This window comes from Notolabrus celidotus, chromosome 17 (assembly GCF_009762535.1).
Source record: "Notolabrus celidotus isolate fNotCel1 chromosome 17, fNotCel1.pri, whole genome shotgun sequence".
NCBI lineage: Eukaryota > Metazoa > Chordata > Actinopteri > Labriformes > Labridae > Notolabrus > Notolabrus celidotus.
This window is the reverse complement of record NC_048288.1, coordinates 1176761-1200871: the sequence shown is the minus strand read 5'-3', so window position 1 is coordinate 1200871 and position 24111 is coordinate 1176761. Positions and strand designations below refer to the sequence as shown.

The 24111-nt window shown below is 42.7% G+C and overlaps 1 protein-coding gene across 1 annotated transcript in view; it reads right to left on the bottom strand.

Annotated features, from left to right (window-relative positions):
- Positions 1 to 657: 657 nt before the first annotated feature.
- The window catches only part of rsu1 (Ras suppressor protein 1), a 75260-nt gene continuing 51806 nt past the window's right edge, over positions 658 to 24111 (bottom strand). The window contains exon 9 of the mRNA XM_034706362.1: positions 658 to 1762. Coding sequence (XP_034562253.1) covers positions 1660 to 1762 — 103 coding nt within the window. The 3' untranslated portion in view covers positions 658 to 1659. The remainder of the gene's footprint in view (positions 1763 to 24111) is intronic.

Sequence of the window (24111 nt, the reverse complement as noted above, 5' to 3'; positions counted from 1 at the left end):
AGGGGAAGCAGAGGCAGGAGACGGGGACTCAGAGTACACGCCGGGGAAATGTACGCCCTGCAGGAGGCGGGCAGAACAGCAGGACGGGATTTGAATGGTTTAAATTTTTGGCACCCAAAAAAGGCTGATTGGTTGGTGATTTCCCAGGTTTACTCCGGCTGTAGATAGCAGCTTTTCTTCCTTCTTTTTTAAGAACACATTATGTATTGATTGTCATCAGGACATAAAGATCATTTTAACCAGTATAACAAAAAGTGTATCTAAATCTGACTACCAACCCCAGCTTTAAGATACACGGTGGTAAAATCACCTTTCTGGAATCCCTGAGCTCCCTTGTCTCGTAGGTTCTTCTGAGCTGCCGTAGACGTCCTCCTGCTGTGGACGTTCCAGACTCCAGCTGCAACAGCTTCTACTACTCGTCTCATCACTATCACCGCTCCCTCTCTTTCTTATTCTCCTCTATCCCTCTTTCCAGACCCAACTCGGTCAAGGCAGATGTGTGTCTAACATGAGTCTGGTTCTGCTCGAGGTTTCTGCCTGTTAAAGGAAGTTTGTCCTCTCCGCTGTAACTAGCTAAATACTGTGAGGTGCAATGCTCATGGTGGATTAAGGTGAGATCAGAGTAGTTATAAAGGCAGACACATAACAGGTGTTGTGTTTTATTGCAGATAGATCTTTATTTGAAATGTTTAATACAGAGCTGCTGTGAAAAAAAGCAGAATACAATGATTATTTATATATTCTTGTTCTTTATGAAATGTAATGGACTTTTGGTAAAGCTTACAAAGTAAATACAGAGAGAGAGGAAGCATTAAAGCTTAAACAGAAGAGTTAATGAACACAGAATATCTCAGAGAGAAGTGGAGGAGACCCAATCGGATACAGAGCCTGATTCTTCTCTGGATGACAGATGTGTGTGTGTTTGAATTACTCAGTCTCACTCAAAAGGTGGAGAACAACACTGAATACTGCTGTCTGGATTATTAGGTGAGGATAAACTTTAGGAGTGTAAAATATATCATATAGAAGTTAAAGGTACGGGGAGAAGTGGAATAGAGTGGTTGAACTGGGTCAGCTGTGTAAGAGGGAAACGTGGGGTCAGTATGCTTTTGTTTGAAAAAACGACTCCAAGTTTCTCTGAAATGATTCTTAATATAAAAATGTCTTCTTATAGACATTGTCACATTTGACTTCACTTTCTGAGGAAACAACAGAGACACCACGTTCATCTCTCTACCTCCGTCACATCCTGGTGTTCTCCAGAGAGAGACGGACTCATGTTCAGGGTTTGCCTTTGGTATAATGCTTAACAGTGATGCCTTGCAGTACTTTATACAGACGGCCTCACACTTTGACACATAGAAGAACCAGCATATATATATATATATAAGAGTTGTGGAGGTTGAGTGTTACAAAACTCACAGATACATCCAAACAATGTCAGTAAGTAGCAACAATGAAAAACAGATAAAAAAGAGTTTAAAAATAAAGAAGAAGAGACGTTCATCTGGACTCAGGCACAGTGGAATACTGTCCAGATGAAGAGTAACAGAGAGAGACATCATGGATACACTCTGATGTAAGACACCTTTCAAAACACAGGAAATCAAATAAAGGCACATGCTGTGAGTCTGACGGGAAGAAGTTGTCTCCGCCTCTTCATTTGTTCTTGGCCGTCAGAGGTTTGCGGCTGATCTTCTTCGTCTTGTCGTTGTTCTTCTTCGGGGGTTCTGGGTTGGCCTGCATGTGTCTGCCGTAGAGACTGAGAAGAGAGGAGAGAGGAGTTCAGTATCACAGAGAAATATTCAATCATAACACGTTTGTACATTATGAATACAATGTTCACCGAATGGTCCCTCAGCCTGCAGTGTGTGTATTACAATAGTCTCAGCAGATGTGTGTCTATTTTTTTTTTTTTTTTCTTTTTATTGAACATTATACCATATATTCTATATACAGTTGGTACACAATGACTGAGTGTTTTTTATTCTATCTTCTTTTACAAATGCATTATCTTTAGCTTAAACATGACTTCCTCAGTATTTTACTTTAAATCAAATTAAAATGACCGTACCTTTCCATGTACACAAATAAAATTATGCCCAGGACATAGTGGGTATTTACATTCAGCCATGTATTTTAGCCAGTTCGGCTTACAGAATTTCACTATGATAACAGTGTAGAGAATATAGTAAAAGGTTATTGAAATAAATAAATAAACTCAAAAGAAACAAAACATTTCAACTCCTGTAGCTATGAACTAGGGTTTCTTTTCCACAATTGACATCTCAGATAAAATCTGACCTAATTGGTTTTACATACTCCATCCAGTTTTCCCAAATTCTTTTAAATTTATCCGCCTCCAGTCTCAAAGAAAAAGTTAATTTTTCCATCACATATATATTGTGTATTACCTCAACCCAGTCCTCAACCTTGGGTGCTTCATTCGTCCTCCATTTTCTAGTAATTGCTTTTTTGCTTGCAATCAGCATTATTCTATAAATATATCTATCCCCAAATCTTGTAAAATTGATGTCCAATTTCCCAAAGTATAATACCTCAAATGTATGTGGAAGGTTTACCTTCAGTATTTTATCCATACACTTCTTGAGCTCCTGCCAGTAGCTACCAATGGAGGGACACCCCCAGAACACAGCAGATGTGTGTCTAACATGAGTCTGGTCCTGCTGGAGCTTTCTGCCTGTTAAAGGAAGTTTGTCCTTGCCACTGTAACTTGCTAAATGCTGCAAAGTGCTCTGCTCATGGTGGATTAAGATGAGGTCAGACTGAGTCCTGTCTGTAGGATAGGACTGGATCTGATCTGGTATATTACCCAGCTTTCTTACTGATCTTCCAGTTAGGCCGATAATTCAATATGTAAGGGATCATGTATGGTTAGCAGGTTGTTATGGGAAAAAGAATCCTGACAGGATGAGACAAGACCCCGACGTGAAGCAGAACCATACATTACCCTGCTTATTACCCGACTACTACCTTAAGATCCAAACACGTTGTTAAATCATTGATTAAAGATGATTTTATTGATTTAAATGATTTATGTTTACAGTTTTTAAAAATAGTCCCAGTGATTCCTCATCAGTGATCGTTCCATGGTGATGGATTCTTCTCTGCCTGTTAAATGTGTCTGAACTCTTCTCTGTGGATTGATTTGACATGATGTGTGATCAGTTTGTCTCTGGTGTTGCTCATGTTAGTGAATGTCAATAACCACTGTCAAGGGGTTTAGACCAATCAGAATCAAGCTTCTTACACAACTGGAAGATCAGTTAGAAAGCCGGGTAATAACGATAATTATCATGATATAATTTTTCTCATTATAAATATAACAAATGTGCAATTCAAATTGGATATGAATTAACCTGTAATTACACCCCCAAACCACTGGAAAAGGGTGGTGCTAATTAACGTTAAACGCTAGTTGCCACCCAACATTAGACAGAAGAAGAAGACGGCATTGAACAGCCAATCATGTTGCAGGGTGAGAGGTAGGCGGAGCTTAAAGACGTTTGAAGCAGAATGTAAACACAGCTGAAAGGAGGACAGCGACACTGAAGAGACAACTTCTGCTGTGAACATGTTTAATGTCCACCATGAGCGTAGGACAACTGAACACTGAATAACCCTGATGCATTCACTGCACTGTAGGAAACAACATCACTCTGCCTGTAACCCTTAGTAACCTTAAAGGGGAGAGCACAACTCAAAACAATACTCTATAAACTGATACACAGAATACAGTTTGATATATCTTTGTTGTAAATTTAAATCAAATGATGGAAATAATCTCAACCTGAGAAAAATAAGAATCTACAAACTAAAACTTCACAGAAATATCATCTTACATTAAAGGTGACATATCATGCAAAATGGACTTTTTAATGGTTCTTTACCTGAAATATGTTTCCCTGGCACAAACCCCCCGAGAATGAAAAGAATCCATTCTGCCCCTGTTCTGATTTCTCCACCTTTCTGTAAATGTGTGTGAAACGAGCCGTTTCAGACTTCAGTGTTTTTGTTACGTCACAACAATATCCGGTCTGTCACGGAGTCAGAGCTCGGAGCTTGTTCAGCACATAGACTGTATAAAATAATACTGAATCCCTCCTCCGTTTTTCATTACCTGCACAAATGTGTGCTAACAAGGAGCTTAGGAGGGAGGCATGCTAGTTGTAGGCTGTCTTAATAAACACAAAGGTCGGTTTTACTCCCCACGTCTGCAGATTTGAAGATCTAGTGGATGATTTTTATTTGTCATGGATAAGTGCTAGAGCTAATTAGCATAGCCACATAGCTATATGTTCATAGCTGTATCTGTAGCTGTATCTGTAGCTGTATCTGTAGCTGTAGCTGTAGCTGTAGCTGTAGCTGTAGCTGAAGCTGTAGCTGTAGCTGTAGCTGTGTACAAAGACACACGTGGACATACTGACAAATAAAACAACAAGAAACACTAAATCTGTGACCAATCCTTCAGAAAGGTCCTGCTGCCTTTCTGGCAGAGGTCGGTTTTACTCCCCACGTCTGCAGATTTGAAGATCTAGTGGATGATTTTTATTTATCATGGATAAGTGCTAGCGCTAGTTAGCATAGCCACATAGCTACATGTTCGTAGCTGTGTACCAAGACACACGTCTACATACTGATAAATAAAACAACAAGAAACACTAAATCTGTGACCAATGGTTCAGAAAGGTCCTGCTACAGGCACCTCTCTGTCAGGATCAGATTCTGGATCAGATTCAGAGGGTTGAAGTAACGTGATCTCTGAGCAGCCGTGTATATTCAGCCAACATGTAAACATTAGATCAACGTGCTGGAGAGCCGAGGCCACATCCACTTCCTGAGGGGGCGTGGTCAGAGAGAAAACAGAGTGTTCTGAGGAGGAATGAAGAAGAGGGTTTTTCAGGCAGACCAAAATCTGATTTCAAAGTGTTTTTTTGAGCATAAACTTTAAAGACATGTTTTGGGGACCTCTTAGACCAATATATATTGATGAAAAAGAGCGTAATATGTCCCCTTTAAAGACCTGCTTCCTGTTAGCACCGTCAGAAATGATGGATTCAAGAAGTTCATCAGAAACTAAATCCAGATACAAACTAACAAACTGTCTTCAACTTTCACTCAGGAGCAAAAACCTGACTTTAACTTCAAATGAAATAATGATTTCATATTTATCTTGACAATTATCGATATCGACTGATATGAAATATTTTATCCTGATAACATCTTTTTCCAATATCGCCCAGCTCTACTTCCGGCTGTGTTAGATGCTGGATTCTGATTGGTGAAAACACCTTGACAACGGTTATTAACGGTACTTCAGGAGCCAGCCTCAAGCGGATCCTCTATGAACTTCAGTTTTTAGCTCTTCCGCATTGAACTCATATTTTTAGACCGGAGGTTGCCTCTTGGCGGGAACACATAGCTGTTGGCTAGGAGGCTCAAACCCCGCCTCTTTAAGTCACACTTTGGTTGAGTTCTGCATTTCCAATATGGCTCCCGCTGACGATTGGCTTCAAAACAGCGCTCATGGACAGATGGGTGACGTCACGGATACTACATCCATTATTTCTACAGTCTATGGTAACACCCAGGGATCAAGTCAACTAAAGACCCCTCCCATAGCTCCTCCTGTTCTCCCCTTCCTTTACTCCTGGGTTCAAAACATTCAGTCGAACAGAGGTGACGATCTGACATCTCAATCACACAATGTCCTCTGACTTCATGATGGCTTAATCTTTGAGACAAGCATATGCTACTGGCAGGATCAACCAGGTCGCCCCTCAGGTGAAACCATTACCAGGTAGATACATGTCAGAGTGTGGACCTAACCTTCCAGCACACAGTGACTGTGATCTTTATCAACCCAACATGTGAATCACAGCATGCACACTGTATCCTCATCAACAGAAGACTCTGTTTTGTAGTCTGAATGATCGTCTGTAGTCAATGTAGTGTCAATTACAGCCCAGTAGTGGACAAGCAGACGAGTCCACACCCCCACACCCCCCCCGGCCTGTCACTTTCCTCTCCCGTGGGTGTCTCTCGCTCACACAGAAGAGAGAGAGAGAGAGAGAGAGAGAGAGAGAGAGAGCTCATCGGAGCGGAAAAGACTTTTCTTCATCCTGGTGTCTCTGTCTTCTTCCCTACAGCCTGTTACACAGATAATTGTGCTTTCATGTCTCCTCCTCTTACGACTGCATGTCCACGCTCAGCCGGGATTCAAACACTCCACTTTCTAAAACACAAGCATGTTCCAGTGTTTTTCATGTGCCACTGACAGAGATAAAACTGTGCCTCCCTCAAGAGGACATGGGGATTTAAAGATGGATTCAGAGTTTTCCTGAGCATATCCCCTGTGTTTGATTTTAGAATCGTTACACTTTCTTAAAATGTCTCATTATCTGGAGTTGTCAGGGTCTGTGAGAGTGAGCTCATTGTGTCCTTGAATGTTTCTAGGAACACATTCTGGGTCTTCAAACAGAACATACACAAACACACACACTCCACACACACACACACACACACGCTGTCGGCCGATGATTGAAGGGCCTTGTATTGACATGATGTAGCTCCTTTCCTCTTTTTGCCTCCATCTCATGTCAACACTTTCAACTGGGAATTAAATGCTGCCAGACTCCCTAATATCTGCTGCCCATCAAACCCACAGCTGCCCTCCAACAGAGACAGACCGAGCAGCTGAGAGATGAAGGAGACACATGGATACAGAAGAAGACCCGCCTTCCTACAGGAGCCAAGAATCTCCACTGTAACACGCACACTCCATAATACTTTATTTATTGATCTATTTATTATCTAGTGCAAATTTTATTCACTTTCGATTTATTTTATTTCATATATTTATTTATTTATTTGTTATCTAGTTCAAATTTTAGTCACTTTTATTTTATTTATTTTATTTATTTATTTGAAGTATATTATCTTATTTTTTTTACTGGTTTAATATTTTAGTCTTTTATTATCTTAGAAATGTATTTTATTTTGGTGAGTTTAATTTCCTGTGTTGAGTTTTAACATCTTATTTTTCCTCCAGTGTTTCTTCATTAAGATATCATGAGAGCGTTTCCTCATTTTGTTCAGAAACTTCTTTTTTATTTTTCATTTATTTATTTATTTTATTTTCATTGTTATTATCATTATTGTTGTTGCATATATTGTGTTCTTAACCTTAGGATTGTGGGCTGGGTTTGGAGTCGGGGCTGGGGGTTGGGATTAGGATGGGGGGTGTTTTTATTTTAATTTATTTTATATCTTTCCTTTTTTTTTATATATTCTTTTTGAAGTTGTTTTTACGTACAGCACTTTAAATAAATAAAGTCTGATTGATTGATTGATTGATCAGAATAACATTTCTGTTGTCATTGTGAATCCTTCCTATATCCCTCTTGGAGATGTATGTTCACTTTTAAGACCCTGCCTCCCCTGGCCTCCATCTCTATGCAGGCAGACATAAAGGGGACTCTACAACCAGCTGGGCTGCAACATCCCAGAGGAGGAGCCGGGACCAGGGCGCTGTGTGGGACACCTCCTGGGAGGAGCGGAGTGTCTAGAAGCGGCGGGGCCTTGGGACAGTTGACAGTTGTGTCCATGTTAGCAGGACATCTCAGGGGAAGAACATGTCTGTCCGTCCTGTCAGTCAGGGGGTCCAGACTGAGAGATTTCAACATCTGTTATATAGAATTAGCATATATGATGTATTGACTTTAATGTTCTTTAACAGAGAACTATTTAAAATACAATGTTGAATCTCTTTAAAACCCTCTCCTCTGATGACAGGATAGTCTTTAGAGGTAGAGGAAGAGACTTCATATTCCTTTTCTGTGCGCTTGAATGCTCTATAGCTATAACCAGTAATTTTAGTATTTGTATCCTTAAATTAATCAAAAGCAGATGAATGAAAAGCAAACATTAATAACATACTAGCACCGAGCAGTAATGTCATGGTGCATTTGGATCAAGAGTTCCGGGGTCTTTTAGCCCCCAGAACTACTTTCCCCTGAACTAAAAGGTTCCTGTGCCCCCATTGTTGTCTGCGTTTCAACCGTGGGCTGAAATCCCGGGTAGATTGTGTAAATCAGGCCAGTGACTTATGGAGAAAAAAAAGTAAATGCACTACACCACCAGACCAGTAGAGGGCAGTAACACAAAGAGGAATGCCATTCATCACAGATGACACCATAGAAGCAGACGGACAAGCAGGTATCATTCTGAGCAACACAACAGTTAGCCTGTTAGCATGAAGAGACTCAGCTGGTCTGTTTTAGATGGTGCTATATTTCATCACAGATGGATTCACTGAATCAACACGTGAGAGGAGATAAGCGCGAGTAGCAAAGACGTTTCAACACGGCTTTAAAATCCTTTTGAACTCAAAAAGCCGTGGCAGAGATCGACCGGTGTTTTGGTTTAAACAGCGACCCTGTTAACTGGAGACTTTCTCATAAACGTCTTTAGACGATCATTAAATATCTGATGAGGATATTTTGAAATCTTAATAAAAACTAAACTAGTTTGCATTCCCAGGAACTCCCTCTGTGTTTCAACAGCTGTGTAAACTCCACAAACACTGACACGTTCAGCTGAAGGTCTCCAGTTTACAGGGTCACTTTTAAAACCGTAACACCGGGAGGAGAGACACATTCACGGTGGGCTGAGAGAAGACTACTGTTACAAGCTGCTAAATCAAGAGAATCACAGCTTCTTCTTTTGAAAAGTACACACACATACAAAAAAGATAGAACAAATAAAAACTAATGAAAGAAAGAGAAATCAAGTGAATCACAGATGTGTGTGATGTTATTGTGGACGGAGGGAGGAATAAAAACACTGAGGTTAATCTACCAATCAGACACGTTCAGCATTGCAGGCCCTGTCCCCCGAAAGTCCCGGGACCTTTGAAAAGTACTACCCCCCTAGCAGGGGCTTTAAAGGGGAGATTAACTACCTAAAACTAAATTTAGTCCCTGGTCCTTGCAGTCGAAACATGCATAGTTCCTCTGTAGTTCCTGAGTAAAGTTCCTGCAGTTGAAAAGCACCTTCAGGTCACTTGTAAGTGTCCCTCTGTTAACACTAGCAGCTCTTGTCTAGCTTGCACAGTGCTTTATTACTCATTCTAAGTGCTAATTTTAGGAAAGCATGATTATACATTAAGTCATTAAGTGACCATTGTGTTAGCATAATCGTTTGTTTCTAGCATTGATGGATGATTTATGGATAGAAGGAAACAGAGGGAAGTGGAGGAGTGGAGGAGGGGAACTCTCCTTCAGTGTGTCATAAAGTACAAAGATGAATCAATGCACTCAGGGAGGATAAAGCAGCCTAATTGATGACGGGGTGTTCACACAAACAGAATATCAATGTTTTTAAATGATTGAATTATCTCTTTTCATATGTTGTGCGTGTTTCTGTGATGTTATGTCATTCTGTCCTTCTGCATCTTGTGTCTGTTCTAAAATTCAAGCCTAACATGGAGCATGAGGAGGTCACTGTCCTGTTTCAATGCTGAACATCAGGACCAGAGAAAGACTCAAATTAAGTAAATGCTCCTTAGTGTGTTTGTGTGTGTGTGAGTGTGTGTGTTAACCCAGCTGCACAGTGCTCCAACATGCAGACAGCCACAGTTGAAAGATGCTGCAGCTACACCAAAGTTGGGATAAAATATCAGCATAATTATTTATTAGTAGGGATGTAAGGATACATTCAACCCACGATTCAATTTGAATCCTGAGTTTTGGTTCATGATACGATTCATTCATGATTCTCTAACGATTTTCAAGAAAACTGGATTGAACTTAAAATTTAAATAATTATTATTCTATTCCAATTCTCAGATATGGACAGTTAGGATATATATTTGTTCTCTTATATTTCTTTGTAAACAAAGTCATCCTTTTTCATTCTAAGGTGTGTTGTAACTCAAATTAAACCACTGCACACTTTTTTTCAGCACCTTGTAAAAAAACTAAAAATCACAGTATAAAAATACCTTGATGGAAAATTTCAGAACAATTATAGAGAAATGGAAAGTGAACAATTCCCAAATGTAAGTATTAAATATTAAAACAGATAAGTTCAATCTCTTTAAATTAGGGATGTAAATTTCAAGTATTTTCTGTGATCGATCTTTGGAAATGTTAACTATCAATTATCATTTGATCATTAAAAAAATATTTTCCATGTCAGAAATAATGACACATGTTTTCCCCCTAAATCAAATGTTCCTTCCTGACACAGTGTATATTACTGACGGTATTAAACAGCTACAGATCATATTGAGGTGTTCAACATGTTAACACACTGAATATCAACGTGAGGAGCAGGCTTATAAATAATCTCTGTGGACTCATGGTCACAGAGTGAAGACTCAGACTACAACATGTGGATTTACTGCAACAGGACAACTGAACAGGATCAGATTTCAGTTTTCTGTCTACTCGTTCTTACTGAGAAAAATAATCATGTGAACGTGGTCAGGTGTCAGCCGGGAGCTCAACCAGGTCAGAATCAGTCCGGCGGTGGAGAAACAAAGCACTCGTGGAGACCTGTCACTCAGCTGCAGCCTCCAGCTGAGCGTCTCCATTGTGATCAACACCTTCAGTCAGCTGATTCTGAAACATGCTTTAAAGTTAAAACACCTCCACTCAGAGAGTGACGAGAGAGCAGACAAGAGACTTCATGATGTTTAACAAGCCGAGTATAATACAGATAGAACCTTCTACTGTTAAAAAATAATATCCAGACACAAATATTGTTGAATGGATTTTAATCCACCCTTATTTGAATCCATTTTTACTGATTTGCGATATATCCTTACATCCCTGTTTATTAACGACATTATTATTTTGGTACAAAATGAGAGCGTTGGTGAGAGTTGTGGACTGTTTTTCACGATGAAAATGACCAACTTTAACTTTTACTCGCATTACTGTTGCCCGGCAACTCATGATTAGCTTGTTGAGCTGAAGCCAGCCGGCTCGTCCGCTCATGCCACTGGATGTTCCTGCAGAACTCTGGAGATTTAGGACGCATAGAGACAGAGGAGGCATAGAGCTACGAGGAGGAGAGCTGGTATAAGGAGACGGAGGTTTATGGAGAGGAGATAGAAGCCGTGTCTCTCCTCTCTCATCATGGGAAACATTAGATCTCTGGATAATAAGATGGACGAGCTAACAGGACTAGCCAGGAGTCAGACAGAGTTTCAGGAATGTAGCATGGTGTGCTTCACTGAAACGTGGCTGCATCAGGATATTCCCGACCACAACGTCTACATTGACGGCTTCCAGACTGACCGGGCAGACCGGGATAGCAGTGAGAGCGCTGTGGGCCTCCGACCATATTATCTGCACAGGGAGATCTCACATGTCAGACTGGTAGCTGTTTACATCCCCCCTCTGCCAACCAGACTACGGCGTCCAACGTTCTCAACGCTGCCATAGCCAGACTCCAGACAGACCACCAGAGTGCCCTCTTCCTGATCTCCAGACAGACCACCAGAGTGCCCTCTTCCTGATCTCCAGACAGACCACCAGAGTGCCCTCTTCTTGATCTCAAGACAGACCACCAGAGTGCCCTCTTCCTGATCTCCAGAAAGACCACCAGAGTGCCCTCTTCCTGATCTCCAGACAGACCACCAGAGTGCCCTCTTCCTGATCTCCAGACAGACCACCAGAGTGCCCTCTTCCTGATCTCCAGACAGACCACCAGAGTGACCCTCTTCCTGATCTCCAGACAGACCACCAGAGTGCCCTCTTCCTGATCTCCAGACAGACCACCAGAGTGCCCTCTTCCTGATCTCCAGACAGACCACCAGAGTGCCCTCTTCCTGATCTCTAGACAGACCACCAGAGTGCCCTCTTCCTGATCTCCAGACAGACCACCAGATTGCCCTCTTCCTGATCTCTAGACAGACCACCAGAGTGCCCTCTTCCTGATCTCTAGACAGACCACCAGAGTGCCCTCTTCTTGATCTCCAGACAGACCACCAGAGTGCCCTCTTCCTGATCTCCAGACAGACCACCAGAGTGCCCTCTTCCTGATCTCCAGACAGACCACCAGAGTGCCCTCTTCCTGATCTCCAGACAGACCACCAGAGTGACCCTCTTCCTGATCTCCAGACAGACCACCAGAGTGACCTCTTCCTGATCTCCAGACAGACCACCAGAGTGCCCTCTTCCTGATCTCCAGACAGACCACCAGAGTGCCCTCTTCCTGATCTCCAGACAGACCACCAGAGTGCCCTCTTCCTGATCTCCAGACAGACCACCAGAGTGCCCTCTTCCTGATCTCCAGACAGACCACCAGAGTGCCCTCTTCCTGATCTCCAGACAGACCACCAGAGTGCCCTCTTCCTGATCTCCAGACAGACCACCAGAGTGCCCTCTTCCTGATCTCCAGACAGACCACCAGAGTAACCCTCTTCCTGATCTCCAGACAGACCACCAGAGTGACCTCTTCCTGATCTCCAGACAGACCACCAGAGTGCCCTCTTCCTGATCTCCAGACAGACCACCAGAGTGCCCTCTTCCTGATCTCCAGACAGACCACCAGAGTGCCCTCTTCCTGATCTCCAGACAAACCACCAGAGTGACCCTCTTCCTGATCTCCAGACAGACCACCAGAGTGACCTCTTCCTGATCTCCAGACAGACTACCAGAGTGCCCTCTTCCTGATCTCCAGACAGACCACCAGAGTGCCCTCTTCCTGGTCTCCAGACAGACCACCAGAGTGCCCTCTTCCTGATCTCCAGACAGACCACCAGAGTGCCCTCTTCCTGATCTCCAGACAGACCACCAGAGTGCCCTCTTCCTGATCTCCAGACAGACCACCAGAGTGCCCTCTTCCTGATCTCCAGACAGACCACCAGAGTGCCCTCTTCCTGATCTCCAGACAGACCACCAGAGTGCCCTCTTCCTGGTCTCCAGACAGACCACCAGAGTGCCCTCTTCCTGATCTCCAGACAGACCACCAGAGTGCCCTCTTCCTGATCTCCAGACAGACCACCAGAGTGCCCTCTTCCTGATCTCCAGACAGACCACCAGAGTGACCCTCTTCCTGATCTCCAGACAGACCACCAGAGTGACCTCTTCCTGATCTCCAGACAGACCACCAGAGTGCCCTCTTCCTGATCTCCAGACAGACCACCAGAGTGCCCTCTTCCTGATCTCCAGACAGACCACCAGAGTGCCCTCTTCCTGATCTCCAGACAGACCACCAGAGTGCCCTCTTCCTGATCTCCAGACAGACCACCAGAGTGCCCTCTTCCTGATCTCCAGACAGACCACCAGAGTGCCCTCTTCCTGATCTCCAGACAGACCACCAGAGTGCCCTCTTCCTGATCTCCAGACAGACCACCAGAGTGCCCTCTTCCTGATCTCCAGACAGACCACCAGAGTGACCCTCTTCCTGATCTCCAGACAGACCACCAGAGTGACCTCTTCCTGATCTCCAGACAGACCACCAGAGTGACCTCTTCCTGATCTCCAGACAGACCACCAGAGTGCCCTCTTCCTGATCTCCAGACAGACCACCAGAGTGCCCTCTTCCTGATCTCCAGACAGACCACCAGAGTGCCCTCTTCCTGATCTCCAGACAGACCACCAGAGTGCCCTCTTCCTGATCTCCAGACAGACCACCAGAGTGCCCTCTTCCTGATCACCGGGGACTTCAACCATGTATTTATTTTCTACATAACTTATTATTGTGTTTGTATAACTTATTCTGATTCTGATTGCGCCTCCATTGGGCCTTGAGTTCATATTTGTGGGCCATTTACCGTGGGTCACATTAAGCCAGATACCTGTCCTGCAGGCTTCATAAATCTTGTGTCCCAGAGCTCTGGATTGAGACCGAAGCAACCTGTGGACCATTCCAACCCGAGGCCTCTTACAGCAAGCTCAAAAATATCACTTCAAAAATGTGTAAAATGTATTTTGACTTTGAACAGTTTTAGCCTGTCAATCAAGTCAGCCACGCCCCTAATTATGCAAACTGTAAGAAAGGTACCCTTGTAGAGTCTGTGCTGATGGAGACATGACTTGTGTTCTTGGACCAGGCTGTAAACATGTTCATTTCAGCTTTTTTGAATGGGTGTGTATGTGGTTTCAGCTTCAAGTGGACACTCAAAGAACTGCAGTTTCTACCACTTCTGTATCAGCCTCATTTCTCAAGAACAGAGGTCTCCGCTGGATTTACCTTGTACCACATGTGAGTCATGTCCTGAGCTGCAGTACTCGTTGCTCCGTTGTACTTCTACATCATCACTCCAACCCAGTCTGACATCAGTGAGAGGGAGGGCTTTGTTTCTCTACGTTTTACTGAAACTCTATAACTTAAAGAAGAACTGTAGATATTCAGGGCCCACTACTTTCTTCTTCTTTGTGCTGAAAAGGCCAGAACCTGAGAGAGCCCAACCGGAGACACCCAACCGGACGCAGCTCATCTTAGACATGTACACCAATAAAAACTGATTCATTGTGCTGTAGAACAACCAATACAGAGCACCGCTCCAGCTCCAGATCAACATAAAGATTTCCCATTCCTTCTCAGTGGGTTTGTTTTGTGTGTGTGTATGTGTGTGTGGCAATCTGTGTGTGTGTGTGTGTTTCCAGTGATGAACTGTTAGGGCCAATTAAAGGCAGGAGAAGAGAGGCGAATGGATTCAGATTCCTGATGATGTCTTTATAGAGCTCTCCTATTCCATACGGCTTAATTAATCACAGCAAAGTTCTCTCTGCATGTGTGTGTGTGTGTGTGTGTGTGTGTTTAAAGAGATGGAAACTTGGTTTCTTTCTCCATGTGTGTAGGTGTGGGTATGCCAAAGCTAAAAATATGCATGTGTGAGTGCGTGTGTAATAAATGCACAGGGAGGCCAAAGGCCATTGATTTGATGGGGGCCTTCCTCCTACAGCCACCTCATCCTCACAAGAGCTGCCATGCAGTTCAGTATCTTCTTCTTCAGAACAGAAACATTTGAGAAAGTAAAAGAAGTTAGAAAGAAGGAGCAGTGAACGAGAGGAAAGAGAAGGAGAGGCAGAAGAAGGTGCAGGAAAGAGACACCTTCTGATAAAGATTCATCAGGACAAACAACCTGAAGCCAATAATAGAAAAGATCACGACTCAAAGTCTGTGCTGAAGTAAAGACTAGGCCAACGACCAAATTCCACCAGATCCCTTATCCAGTCCGTCTCCGATCTGTCACAGCACCAGATCTGTTAGGTTTCTATTCTAGTCAATGTGTTAACTTCCACTGGATCCGCTCCGTTGTGTTCTGGCTGCGTCTCTTTCATTCTCCTCTACTGTTCCCCCTGCTACTACAACATGCTAACTGTCTCCAACAAAAACAAACTCATACACACCACAAACACTGCCACCAAAATCATCCGCCTCCCCACACCCAACCTGTCTGACCTCAACAACAGAGCCATCATACGCAGAGCACGCACTATAACACTGGACCCCCAACACCCCCTCTACTCAGTCTTCACACTACTCCCCTCCGGTCGCAGGTACAGATCCCCTTACTGTAGGCGAGCCCGGTTTGGCAGAAGCTTCGTCCCATCGGCCATAGAACTACTAAACAGAATGCCACTGTGATGTGTTCGGTGTGTTTATATGTGTCCAGTGTGTTTATATGTGTTCGGTGTGTTTTATATGTGCCCAGTGTGTGCATATGTGTCTGGTGTGTATATTTGTGGGATGCGGGGCACCATTGCTGTGAGGCTGGGTGGATGGTTATGGTTATTGTGTTCATACATGTATTCCTGTACAGACGGTGGCAACAAATCTCCTTATTAAGGACAAATAAAGATCTATCTATCTATCTATCTATCTCTGATCCGGCAGGTCGGAGTCCTCCGGATCAGATACACAAGACTTCTATTTGTGCTGGATGCCGGAGCACGACGGAGCGGGACAGGAAGTCAGGTTTCACCAAAACAAAATGAAAACATCCGGTTAATTTTCAGAATAAAACACTCTGTGTTATCACCAGATCGTATTTCACTTAACTACAACAACAAACCAAAGTCATGATGAGCGGAGCCAGGCCTGGAGTCAACAGGTCAGAGGTTTTCAGAGGACCAGAAAGACAACATGGATGAGGAGAGGAGGAGGAGGAGAATCCTTGATTCAGTGATTACTGTGGGAAAACCTCGGTCACATGACTCCAGCTGTCCGGAGGTCCGGACACGGTAACACTCCAGTTGACATTCTGGGAAAATCAAAAACCTCCTATCTAACGTCACTGCTGATTCTCCTGTACTGAGAGTGTTCTCAAACAGCTGCTGGAACACCTAACTTTACAGACATTAGAACATACATGAGCTACACACAGGAGGAAACTTCTCCATGTCTAAGCTGACACAGCAGAAGGACACAGGCGACCAGCAGGGATCAGTTCTGGATGATAATCAATCAGACACAAACGGTGATTTGCTGATGTTTCAGATACGTCTCTGATGATTGGCTGATCATTGTATGTGCTTTCATGCCTCTTGAGAGAGATTAACAAAGGTTTGTTTGTTACAATTGAGCAGTAAATGGATCATATTGTGGAGTCATTGATTCATTTTGTGGAATAATCAGATTACTTTGCACACAGTGTGTTAACAGAGCAGTAGATGTGGTGCTAACAGCTGTTTTAATACATATTAATATATGACTGTGATTATAAGGCATCAGTGTGACAGACTTTAATCACCTTACAACACCTTTCCTTCACTTCAGCTGTTAGTCTGTCTCTGTGACTTTAGTGTTGAGTCATGTGGCCTGCTTGGTGTGATGCAAACACTGTTTCCCCCGGCCCAGCTGGAGACTCTGCTCTGGTGTCATTCAGCCGCTCTGATGACATTTAGGAAAACATGACTCAACCACCAATCACTACTTCAAGTTATTGTCAATCATCTCTGTGCAGAGGCTGATTGTTTTTTATTCTGAATTCACTCTTTTTTCCTTCTCAGGACGATTCAGAGGAAGAAGGACGGAGCTGGAGATCTGCTGCCTGGTGGTGTGTTTCAGAGGAGGACGAGGATCTCTGGTGAGGGAATCTGCACACTAAAGTTTTGACACACTTTACTTTTTTTAACTTTTAAAATATGAGGAGTTAAATCAAACGTGTTGCGTCTGTCTTAAAGGGATGCTGAAGAATGCGATACTTATAATTAGGACTGGGTGATAATTCGATAATGATAATTATCGTGATATAATTTTTCTTGATATAAACATAAAAAATGTTCAATAAAAAATCAATATAAATAAACATGTAATTACACCCCCCAACCAATGGAAGGGGGGCGCTAGTGAGCCTTAAATGCTAGTTGCCACCCAACATTAGACAGAAGAAGAAGATGGCATTGAACAGCAGAGTGAGAGGTAGGCGGAGCTTAAAGATGTTTGAATGTAAACACAGCTGAGACGAGCGACAGTGACACTGAAGAAAACTCAAAACCTAGCAGCTGAAAGCAGAGTCGTTAGTCTGACACTGAGTCGACTCTGTGTTAACTATTAACTTCATACACTTCATTAAATCTACTTTCAGGATGTTGGGAAAGGAAGAGCACAGAGACAACTTCTGCTGTGAACACGTTTAATGTCCACCATGAGCGTAGGACAACTGAAGACTGAACAACCGTGATGCATTCACTGCACTGTGGGAAACAACATCCCTCTGCCTGTAACCCTTAGTAACCTTAAAGGGGAGAGCACAACTCAAAACAATACTCTATAAACGGATACACAGAATACAGTTTGATATATATTTGTTGTAAATTTAAATCAAATTATGGAAATAATCTCAACCTGAGAAAAATAAGAATCTAAAAACTAAAACTTCACAAAAATCTCATCTTACATTAAAGACCTGCTTCCTGTTAACACCATCAGAAATGATGGATTCAAGAAGTCCATCAGAAACTAAATCCAGATACAAACTAACAAACTGTCTTCAACTTTCACTCAGGACCAAAAACCTGACTTTACATTTAAATGAAATAATGATTTGTATTTATCTTGATAATTATCGATATCGACTGATATGAAATATTTTATTGTGATAACATCTTTTTCAATATCGCCCCGCTCTACTTATAATGTGATGAAGAGTGTTGTTACCAGAGGAGCCATAAGGTCTGGATGTATGTAGAGTCTGTGGGGTGTTGTTGGATGATGTTGTGATCAGGGTGGGGTATAAAAAATGCTCATGGTTAAAATAAACTATGAACTTGTGCTTCATAATAAACAGTGTAACCATTAAATAATAGCTTCATGTGTAAGTAAATTTAATTAAAAATATCAAACATTAGTGCAAACTTAAAGGTGACATATCACGCTTTTTTCATCAATATATATTGGTCTAAGAGGTCCCCAAAACATGTCTTTAAAGTTTATGCTCAAAAAAACACTTTGAAATGAGATTTTGGTCTGCCTGAAAAACCCTCTTCTTCAGTCCTCCTCAGAACACTCTGTTTTCTCTCTGACCACGCCCCCTCAGGAAGTGGATGTGCCTCGGCTCTCCAACACGTTGATCTAATGTTTACATGTTGGCTGAATATACACGGCTGCTCAGAGATCGCGTTACTTCAACCCTCTGAATCTGATCCAGAATCTGATCCTGACGGAGAGGCGCCTGCAGCAGGACCTTTCTGAAGGATTGGTCACAGATTTAGTGTTTCTTGTTGTTTTATTTATCAGTATGTCGACATGTGTCTTGGCTACGAACATGTAGCTATGTGGCTATGCTAACTAGCGCTAGCACTTGTCCATGATAAATAAAAATCATCCACTAGATCTTCAAATCTGCAGACGTGGGGAGTAAAACCAACCTCTACCAGAAAGGCAGCAGGACCTTTCTGAAGGATTGGTCACAGATTTAGTGTTTCTTGTTGTTTTATTTGTCAGTATGTAGACGTGTGTCTTGGTACACAGCTACAGCTACAGCTATGAACATGTAGCTATGTGGCTATGCTAACTAGCGCTAGCACTTGTCCATGATAAATAAAAATCATCCACTAGATCTTCAAATCTGCAGACGTGGGGAGTAAAACCGACCTTTGTGTTTATTAAGACAGCCTACAACTAGCATGCCTCCCTCCTAAGCTCCTTGTTAGCACACATTTGTGCAGGTAATGAAAAACGGGGGAGGGATTCAGTATTATTTTATACAGTCTATGGGCTGAACAAGCTCCGAGCTCTGACTCCGTGACAGACCGGATATTGTTGTTACGTAACAAAAACACTGAAGTCTGAAACGGCTGGTTTCACACACATTTACAGAAAGGTGGAGAAATCAGAACAGGGGCAGAATGGATTCTTTTCATTCTCGGGGGGTTTGTAGACATGCCAGGGAAACATATTTCAGGTAGAGAACCATTAAAAAGTCAATTTTGCATGATATGTCACCTTTAACTGCTTATAATTAAGTGATATTAGTGACTCAAATGAAATTAACTGTAAAGTTAATATCACCAGCACTTATAAATAAATAGAAGTTGATTCATCTTAATAAAGCTTGTTGATGTCAAAATAAATCATGTTATACTGAACTAATCTGGTTAGTCTCACATTAAAGAAACGTCAGAGTTGGAGCTTCAGAAAGAGATGTTTATAAATGGTTCCCTCTTTTCTTTCAAAGTGGATCCACTGTATGTTTCTTTAGTGCTTATTTCCAGGCAGTACACACAAGGAAATGGAGGATGGAGGAGGTTGGGTGGACAGAAGACGAGGTTGCTATAGCAGGTTTCCAATTGTCAGATTGTTTCACTATAGGCCCCCTGGTGCAGCAATCTTTGTTAAGCATCTATGCGTGAATATAATTAGACAGCAACTGAGAGGAGAGGACTGAGCAATGAACTCTCAGAACTCAGGCCGGCCAAACTGAAATACTGAACATTACATTGAATAAGGAGAAAGACAACAAACTGTAGCACGTCGCTGTGAGGATGAAGACGCTGCAGGAAGGATGGAACATTTCAAAGCTTATCTCAGAGCTCGTCAAAATGTTGAAAACAAAGTCTGATTAATGTTAATGTCTCTGAAGCAGTCCTCTTCCTCTGGTATGGATTTATACATGGCACCAAAAAAAGAAAGGTTGAATTCATACATGACTTTTTGACAATATCCCCAATCTTTGAGTTTTTGACTGGAAATGCACAACTTAAAGAATTATTCCTGGTCTGGTTTTATTTTCCGTAACAGACCCTGGTACTCTTTTTCTAGTCTCCAGACAATCCAAACTCTAATCAGCATGTTAATTATCATTTTACAAAACACATCCATCCATCTTCTTCCGCTTATCCGGGTCCGGGTCGCGGGGGCAGCAGTCTCAGCAGGGAAGCCCAGACACTCCTCTCCCCGGCCACTTCCACCAGCTCTTCTGGGAGGATACCGAGGCGCTCCCAGGCCAGCTGAGAGACATAGTCTCGCCAGCGTGTCCTGGGCCTTCCCCGTGGCCTCCTCCCAGTCGGACATGCCCGAAACACCTCCCCAGGGAGACGCCCGGGAGGCATCCTGACCAGATGCCCGAACCACCTCATCTGGCTCCTCTCGATCCGGAGGAGCAGCGGCTCTACTTTGAGCCTCTCCTGGATGTCTGAGCTCCTGACCCTCTCTCTAAGGCTGAGCCCAGACACCCTGCGGAGAAAGATCATTTCAGCCGCTTGTATTCCTGATCTTGTTCTTTCGGTCACTACCCACAGCTCGTGACCATAGGTGAGGGTTGGGACGTAGATTGACCGGTAAATTGAGAGCTTTGCCTTCTGGCTCAGCTCTCTCTTCACCACGACAGACCGGTACAGTGCCCGCATCACTGCAGACGCCGCCCCGATCCGTCTGTCAATCTCCCGCTCCCTTTTCCCCTCACTCGTGAACAAGACCCCGAGATACTTGAACTCCTCCGCCTGGGGCAAAGACTCCCCTCCGACCCGGAGAGGGCAGGCCACCCTTTTCCGACTGAGCACCATGGCCTCAGACTTGGAGGTGCTGATCCCCATCCCCGCTGCTTCACACTCAGCTGCAAACCGTCCCAGCGCGAGCTGGAGGTCACCGCTCGATGGAGCCAATAGGACGACATCATCTGCAAAGAGCAGAGACTGAATCCCAAGGCCACCGAACCAGAAACCCTCCGCCACTTGGCTGCGCCTAGAAATTCTGTCCATAAAAGTTATGAACAGAACCGGTGACAAAGGGCAGCCCTGGCGGAGTCCAACCCCCACCGGGAACGAATTCCCTCTCGGAATGCATGTTGGTTACAAAACACAATGATACTGTAAAAGTCTACATTTACAGTATTCACAGTCATCCTCTCACTCCACTTCAGCAACAGTTATTTGAACATTAAAGAAATGTCAAACTGAAATGTGTGTACTGTAACAATATCAGTGTCAGGGACTTTAACTCAACACCTATTTATTCTCTCTCTTAGCATTAAACACACAAAGATATATACAGTGGATTAACAATAGAAGTTAGATCAACACGTGTTGAATTTAACAGCATCACCATCCTGTCCCAGCTCCCATAGATCTAAACTGTTTCTTTTAATCAACTGGTAGAAATTGTGATCGAAACATTTGAAATATTTCAGTCTTGTTCCTAAAGGTTTTTCCTTGGTTTTCAACATTATAATGTTGTAGAAGCGGACACTAATTCCCAATGGAAGCAGTTGTCCCCTGGAATGCATCATCTGTACTCTACCAAAAAAGCACAAATAAATGATATTTTATCCTTTCCGTTCTTGGAACTGTTTCAATTTGAAGCTGAACTGAACTACAAGGAAGGACCAAAGAAAGCTGCCCCGCCAAATGAAGCACAGTGTGCCTCAAACATAACAGACTCGACAGTTATTTCAGGAGACGGCTTGTAAATGCTGTTGGCCACACACACTTTAAATGTTGAGATCAAGCAGCAACCTTCAGTCTTGCGACATGAAGCCAATGAGGAAGTGTTGACAACTGCAGTTCTTCAAGTGTCCACTAGAGCAGGGGTTCCCAAACTTTTCAGCCTGTGACCCCCAAAATATAGGTGCCAAGGACTCCAGACCCCCACTGTCCCTCAAAGTGATTTAATGCAGCTTCATTTAGCTGGTCTGCAGAAAATGACCCTACCTATATGAGCATGGCTGTGTTTTATGGAAGCATATATGTAACAAAATAAAAAAAAAAAAAAGGAAAAAGAAAATTAAATTGCATTAACAGAAATGCTTTTTAATTCTCTAAATATGTGCGCATTATTTGACCCATAAATAAAAGTAATATTCAATAATCCTATTTGCATTTCAATTTTCATCTTAAACAATGCTAATTATGTTACAAAATTAAAATGAAAAAGAAAATGACATTTGCTTTTTAATTTTCAAAAATTACCCCTCCTAAATTAGTATCATAATTATCAAATTAAAAAGGTAATTTGAAAATTACAATGCATTCACAGAAATGCTTTTTCATTTTCAGAATTTCATTTTCGAGTCGGTTTGAATTTTTGTGACAGATTCAGCGGGGAAGTTTTGAAAATGAAAAAGCAATCTCCTCCCGTTTTTATTTCAATTGTGTTACAGAATGTGCAAGCTTGAACATTTAAGTTAAAATGAAAAAGGAAGGATTGCTTTTTCATTTTATTTTTGAGTAAAACAAAATCGTATTCATCCTGAAAATGAAAAGCATTTCTGCGAATGCATTTTAATTTTCAAATTTTCTTTTTAATTTGAATTAACAAACTAATTTGGAGGGACATTTTTTGAAAATTAAAAAGCAAATGTCATTTTCTTTTTAATTGTGTAACATAATTAGCATTGTTTAAGAGGAAAATTAAAATGCAGATAGGATTATTGAATATTAATTTTATTTATGAGAGGAGGAGGAGAATCCTTGATTCAGTGATTACCGCGGGAAACCTTGGTCACATGACTTCAGCTGTCTGGAGGTCCTGCTCTGTGCTGCGTTCTGAAAACACAACCGGTGGGTGTTGACGGACGAGAGAGCACAGAGCAGGACTGCAGCGGATCAGAGACGGACCAGGCACGGATCTGTTGGAAGTCCGATGTAAGCCTGTGCCCCATATACAGAGGCTATAGCCCTCGGCGCAGAGGTTCGACTGGTTCGACTCCCAGCCTCACACATTTAATGCCTGCCCTCCTCCCCTCTCTGCTCCCCACATTTCCTCTCTCTCTCTCTCTCTCTCTCTCTCTCTCTCTCCAGCTGTCCATCAACAAAGGCAAAAAATGGTCCAAATGTACCTTTAAAAAAGAGAAACCAAAGGCTGACGTCATTGAGACTACGTCCATGGTTTCTACAGACTGGTCTACATGGACGGTGTGTTTGCCTTCAGTCATTGATCTAATTATCTCCATAATCTCCAACATGAAACTTAAAGCCACTCTGTGTGAATCTAATTCACACATGAATACAGATCTATTGAAGTCTTTTTAAAGAGTAAACGCTCTGCCTCCATTTTCAATTATGGTCACATGTCCTCCTGTCGGTTTGTCTGTGTGTGAGAGCTGAACTGTGTTGTTGACCCTAACATCTGACCTCCCCCTGGAGAAAGCACACTACTGAAGGAAAGAGAGAAACATATTAATACTCCTCCAAATGTAACAGCCCAGACTCCATAAACTGGATTACACTGAAACTGGTGGTGCAGAAAGGTGTGTGTGTGTGTGTCTGTGTCTGTGTGTCTGTGTGAGTAAGTGTCTGTGTGAGTAAGTGAGTAAGTGTGTGTGCAGGCGTTGACAGGGTTGAAAGTTGAAGGGCGTTTAGTTAGGTGTGAATGAAGCTGTGAAGACTCAAAGAGGATCTCTTGGGGGGATTGTTTAACACCTGTCTGCAGACAGGCTGCTGCTACATGTCAGTGTTTCTGTGGAAATCTTGTCTTTCACTCTGGCACTTGTTCACATGCACTCATACACCTCTCACATTCAGCCATCCTCTCTGTTTGCCCAGACCAAGGCTTCTTCAAACGTGTCAGCCATGACACTAAAGATAGCCACGAGTTGAACATGTTACAGTATTTATCAAGCATGATAAATATGAAGTATGATCTACCTTTCAAAGTAAAAGCCTCACCAGTTGTTTCCATTTTCACACG